At 43.0% G+C, this 6,042-nt stretch overlaps 1 protein-coding gene across 1 annotated transcript; it reads right to left on the bottom strand.

The window, feature by feature from the left end:
* Nucleotides 1–174: 174 nt before the first annotated feature.
* Nucleotides 175–4,178, bottom strand: C3AR1 (complement C3a receptor 1). Its single transcript, XM_066570035.1, has 2 exons — nucleotides 4,138–4,178; nucleotides 175–1,604 (listed from the first exon to the last, which is right to left on the bottom strand). Exon 2 carries the CDS (start codon nucleotides 1,595–1,597, stop codon nucleotides 482–484), a length of 1,116 nt encoding a protein of 371 aa, XP_066426132.1. The 5' UTR covers nucleotides 1,598–1,604; nucleotides 4,138–4,178; the 3' UTR covers nucleotides 175–481.
* Between the last annotated feature and the right edge of the window lie 1,864 nt (nucleotides 4,179–6,042).

Here is a 6,042-nt window from a genome sequence, read left to right as displayed (position 1 = left end):
TCCAGATATTCCTACACATACCTCAGAGCCCTAGTAGAGTCAGAGGAATGATGTGATGACCTTCTGAGGACCAATATCCTAATTAGTTTTATCTGCACTTTATCAGAGACAGGAGATACAGAACACAGACATATGCAAATAAAATAACATTTTAATCTCAATTGAGAGGTTCGACTACGTGATTCCCACCACAAATCTGTAGCCAGCCCTGCTTTCTTAAAATAGTCTGTGTAGGTTAAAATACTGTGTCTTCTGCTTCACCAGTCATCCCTCAGATTATTACTCTTGGTGCTTCCAACTTCCCATCTCTCTAGTGTAGGATATAAAGGGGGTTATCTGTCATGAGCTGAATGCTTGCAGTGTCCTGGGTGGGAGCTGCAGATTAATCAGACATTGGAGCAAAACCACCAGCTAAGCGGAGAGTGATGGATGTGCAGTGCCATAGCTTGTTCCTTCTACAGTGGTGATAGGAAGTCCTGCACTACAAGGTGCTGCTAAGGTTCTTGTCTGCTGAAGTCTGGCTTCTGTGAAGGGTTGAAGATGTGAGTTCCTCGCTAAAGGCACTTTCCAAGATTCTTTGCACCGATTGTCGTACCTTTGCCCTGAAGTCCCGTCCCACAAAAACATAAAGCAAGGGGTTGATGCAGCTGTTGGCATATGCAAGTGCTGTAGAGAGGTGATCCCACAGGATCAGTGACTCCATCAGTCTTGTTCGAAGGTGAGGTACAACAGAGAGCATCCCAACTACATGGTATGGAGCCCAGCAGATGAAGAATGCCGCTATCACGCACACAATTGTTTGCAGTGTCCTATTGCGTGACTTGTGAAACTGATTTGCATGTGTTCTGAAAACAATGAGGGCATAGCAAACTGCCATTATGCCAAAGGGCAGCAAAAAGCCAAAGACAGCCCTAGTGATGTTTATTACTGCTGAGGCAAGGGGTACAGAATCATTACCTTCATTGATGTCTCCCCACAAGTAACTACCATTGTAGGTTGAGTAGTCCCATAACTCATTTACAGACACATTTACGGATACATTTACAGGATCATCTATGTAATCGTCAACTCCAGAATTGTACCCACACTCTGTTTTGCCATCGTAAGTGCTTGTCTCACGGTAGTAGAAGACAGGGCAGCAGAAAAGAAAGGCCAGCATCCAAATGCCACTGCATATTAGCGATATAAATTTCACTGTTCGGTGGTTCTGACACCAGACAGGTTTCATCACCAGGAGGCACCGATCAATGCTGATGGCCACGAGTAGGAAGACACTAGCAAACATGGTGAAAATGATGACTGATGGAATGACTTTGCAGAGGAACCAGCCATAGGGCCAGTGTTCATGAAGGGCCAGGTGAACAATGAAAAATGGCAAGGTCAAGCAGCACATGATGTCAGCCACAGCAAGGTTTAGGAACCAGACAGTGTTCACAGACCTTTTCATTTTCAGACCAGCTACCCAGATCACCAACCCATTGCCTGGGATACCTATGATGAAAACGATGGTGAAGGTAGCAATGCAGACAATTGATTCTGATGCATAATATACAGCAGCCTGTTCCTGTGAACTGCTATTGCCCAGGACTTGAGGCATTCTGCAGCTGTAAAACAGAAAGGAAATCAGTAGCAATTCACATCCTTGGTTCTCGTTAGCCACGCAAGCGCAGGGCGGGGCTTTCCTCGGCGAGCGGCGGGGAGATTAGAAGGGGGCTCTAGGGAGCGCGGAGAATGGGAGCGGGCAAACAGGGGCGTGGCACGGCAGTTCGTGCAGGCAGGGTCGCAGGTGTCCTTCTGCTAGTGCGGTATGTTGTGGTTCTGTTGGTTTGAGTTGTTTGGGGTTGTTTTTTTTGGTTGGTTGGTTGGTTGGTTGGTTTTTTGTTAGTAATGGTTTTTACACGATCAAAAACTGCAGTTAGTAAAAGTGTGTTGCCAAATAGAACCCTCCAAAAAGGATCCGTCTATCCAGACCCCTTCCTGTGTGGAGTGTTTGAGCCTATCAGTGTCTCCAGAGCCGCTGCAAAAGAAGCCTGCCTGCAGTGTGAACAGGTGAACGATCTCCTTTCGCTGGTGGCCGAGCTTAGGGAGGAAGTAGAAAGGATAAGGAGTATTAGGGAAAGTGAAAGGGAAATGGATTGGTGGAGTTCTGCCGTTCCATCCTTGAGGGAGGCCCACTGGGAGTCAGAGAACTCCCATGCCTCCCACTGTCAGGTAATAGGAGGACACCTGGTGCATAAAGGGGAATGGAAATGGGTTCCTACTCAGAGAGGTAATGATAAAAATTCCTCCCGACCCCTATCCCTTAGACAGGTACCACTTCAGAATAGATACGAGGCCCTGGATCTAGAGGGTCAGTCAGAGGATATAGAAGAAAATTATCTGCCCAGTGAGCTTTCCAATTACACTTCATCTGTCAGAGTGGTCACCACCTGTAACATCAAAAAGAAAAGGATAGCTGTAGTGGGTGACTCCCTTCTGAGGGGAGCAGAGGGCCCCCTATGCCGACCAGACCCATCCCTCAGAAAGGAAGGAAGCTTGCTATTTAAACAGGGGGCTCTATACAGTTATGTCCTCCTGTCTCTATCATCCCTTTGATTTCCATCCGGTTCTTCTTAGTCTCCAAAGTGGAGCTCTCTATTCAGATAGCCATGCTGTCCCCAGGTGTGTTTCCTGGTTGACTTCCTGCTTCAGAAAGGCAAATCAGCATTTTTAGTTCCTCTTTCCTTTAAAATGAGCAATTTCTTCTGGCATAACTGGTGAAGTACATTTAAGTTAAGAAAACAATGTCTATGTTTCTGAAATAACCCTGCTTCACTTTCTGAACATTACAAATAGAACGGACAGGACATAAATTCTGTTGGCTAAGTGGTATTTTAGGGAAGTGCCAGTGACCACTTCCTTTTCTTACACGTGTTCCGAGCTGTCTGCAGGTTCCTTGGAAATCTTATCTTGACCAGGAGAAAGGCAAAACATTAATGGTTTAAGATTCTATGAAAGACAAGAAATGAATGTTTAAGAAGAACAGACAGATATTTACTTGTAGAAATAAAAATACAGAGTAATGTTTTTCAGCCATTTTAGATATCAGCTGTCTTACTGCAAAACAATGAAGCTGACCTACAGCATACTTAAGTGACATTTTAAAACTATGACCATAGTAGAGGAAAAATGTTAATTGCTCAATTATCCTGGACTTAGTAAATTTAGAGAGGAGAAGAAAACCAGCAAAGCTAAGATAGAATTGAGGAAAAAAAACCACCCCTATCTTCATCCTTTAGGCATTAATAGAATTGTCTATAAAATTCTGCTAACTAAACCCTTGCTGAATTGATGAAGGCAGTTATATTACTGAAAGGTCCCAAAAAGTGTTACCAAAATGCAAGGAAACTGAATAGGGAAAAGGTGAATACAGCCTGCAGAAGCAACTGAGAAGACATAAATAAGACAACTGGCCCTTTTTTAACCTGTTATGCCAGTACTTAAATACCAGCCAGAGATTGTTGTATGCAGGAGAAAATATTATTTTTTAAAAATTCAAATCATCAATCTCACTCTTGCACAACATGCAGTCTGAAAGTGGAGTGATGCATAAGTGTTCAAACTGCTTCACTAAGAAGAAAATGAGATAAACAATTGTAACAAACATCGTCATTTATCAGGTTTTTGTAATATCTGCTAAGAGACTTGTAAGTGAAGGTGATCTGCAAGGAAAGCTACGAAAAACATTACTGGAAGGCTTAACTTAAAGCTGGAGGCTTAATTTAAAATTCTCCCAAGTTTGTTTCATTTCCTGTGGTCTTGCTGATCCATGTAGAAGCAACTTTTAGAGGGACAACTGGCGAATAGTGCCGCAAGAGTTGAACCCTGCTGCCTCCCCAGATAGCTACGGAAAATGGTGTGAAGAGGACAGGGAAACAAGGAATGCTGTAAAATAGTTATGCAAGTCCTACTCCAAAGTAAACTGATGAATCAATTAGAAGATACTGCCCACACTATATTTTCCAGAGTGCTAAAAGGGCTGCAGTGTGGTTTGAAAATGGAAGGGGAACTGGAGGAGGGAGAGCGGTTTTCAGGAGTAAAGAATAATAAATGGCAAATAGATGAGGAAAGCAAAATTCTCCAGTTTATGATACCTACCTGAGTGAAGCAGCTATTTCAGTGTGTTGCAGCAAGTACCATCAGTCCTGTCTCTGGAAGTGACTGAAAAAACTCTCACATGACATTTTAGGAACTGCATTTTTATTTCCTGCATGCATCCTGTATTTGCCAAGTGTGTTCTTTCACCCTGATAAAATGACTCATTTGAATGTAATTTCAAGATCTGGATATCATCTGCTCATAAAATAAACAGTCAAACCACAGGAAGTTTCTCAAAACTGTCAAAATAAAATAGTGCTCAAAATAAATATTAATATATTTATAATCATAAACATATACTTTACTATATTCAGTAAGACAACTGAATGACATCTTGCCTGTTGACACAGTGTGACCTTTGCTGGAAGTAATTCTAAGTCCAAACCCTGCCATGTTGCTGTGAAATGCCTGATCTGTTATTGTCTTGTAGCCACTTCTATGTCTTACCAGGTCAGCACGTTCACCTAGCTAATCTCATTTCTAGGACTCTTACCAATCCAGATCAGCCTCTGTACCAGCTTGAGACAGTTTGCTTCATCAAATACAGAGCACTGTACTCATCAAACCATGACTGGTCATGACAAAAGGATTTTAATCTGCCTTTTACTTTTTAGGGTATTAAAAGTCTATTTTTTAAAAAGGAACTCGACTGAAAAAAAGTTAGAAGTGGTTAACTGAAATGGTGATTTGCACAAAATGTGGCAAGACAATAAAAATGGAAGATTTCCAGGGCAAGGCATTTCTAATGTTTAGCAAGGGACTTCCCCCTCGCCCTTCACAATTTGGGAACTCAAGACTGCTTAACAGAAATGACGAAGCCCAGACATACAAGAATCAGCCTCAGTATTTTGGTTTTGGTCTGGAGAATGAACTGTGACAGAGCAGACTTCTGCTCCTGAGCGTGTCTGTGAAAGACACAGATGCTGCCTCCAACACAAAACCAGAGAAAGGAAGACAGGCCAAGGCTGAGCTGTACCCACAAAGATAGACAGACAGGCTGTCAGCAGCCTGCCAGGAAAATTCCTGTAGCTTCATCTTATTCTCAGCTGCCATCCTGCCAGGGGGACTCCTCGGGCGCAGACAGGCAGTGCTGATGGGAGCTCACTCCTATGGGCTCCTCTTGGCTGAGGGACACAGAGCTGGGTCACCACCACGGGACCTGCCAGTCAAGCCCTGCTTTGCAGGGAGGTCCTTAACCAGTTCTATCCTCTAGGTTAAATGTTCTATTTCAAGATTTCAACCTCTGATGAATCCTTTAAAAAAAATAATAAATAAGTAAAAATTTAAACCTTGGGGGTTATTGGCAGTGCTTTGTATTTTTTTGGTCCAGAGATGCTGAAGACTGTTATGTTCTCTGCTGGCTAAATCTCAATGGAATTGAATGGGAGATGTATTCCTGGCGTTCTGGTGCTGTTTGTGAGTCTTTCCTCACATGCCTTATAATAGTTGGCCCTTTGCCACTCCCTCATCCGAGATGCTCTCCTCCTGGAGGGACCGTAGGAGGGCTGTGGCACGCTGAATGACAGCACTGTGAAGAGGGAGGTGAAACTTAATACTGCTAATTGTGAATCACTGAACTTGGAAAAGCAGCCCTAACTATGCACACGGAGGGGTGTGCTCCCAGTAAGTTATTAGTGCTCAATGAAAAAATTTAGCAGTCACTGCAGGAAGTTCTAATGAAAAATTAAGTCAATGAGCAACTCTATCCAAAAGGTAAATGTAAGTTTCTTCTTGAATTCTGAATGCTGTACTGGTCCTTGATCTTAAAAAGTTCTAGAACAAGATAAAACATAAAGAATGGTGACTAGACAGCCATGGCTGGGAATGGCTCTGTCTGCATTAACTAATGCTATTTTCCTACTGGGAAAACAAGCAAATAAACAAACAAAACAACCCCCCCGAACC

This window comes from Molothrus aeneus, chromosome 2 (genome assembly GCF_037042795.1).
Source record: "Molothrus aeneus isolate 106 chromosome 2, BPBGC_Maene_1.0, whole genome shotgun sequence".
Lineage (NCBI taxonomy): Eukaryota > Metazoa > Chordata > Aves > Passeriformes > Icteridae > Molothrus > Molothrus aeneus.
This window is presented reverse-complemented; position numbering and strand designations above follow the sequence as displayed.

What these genes read in the sequence shown, in the direction of transcription:
- C3AR1 (XM_066570035.1), bottom strand. Translation starts at nt 1,597, where the DNA reads ATGCCTCAAGTCCTGGGCAATAGCAGTTCACAGGAACAGGCTGCTGTA.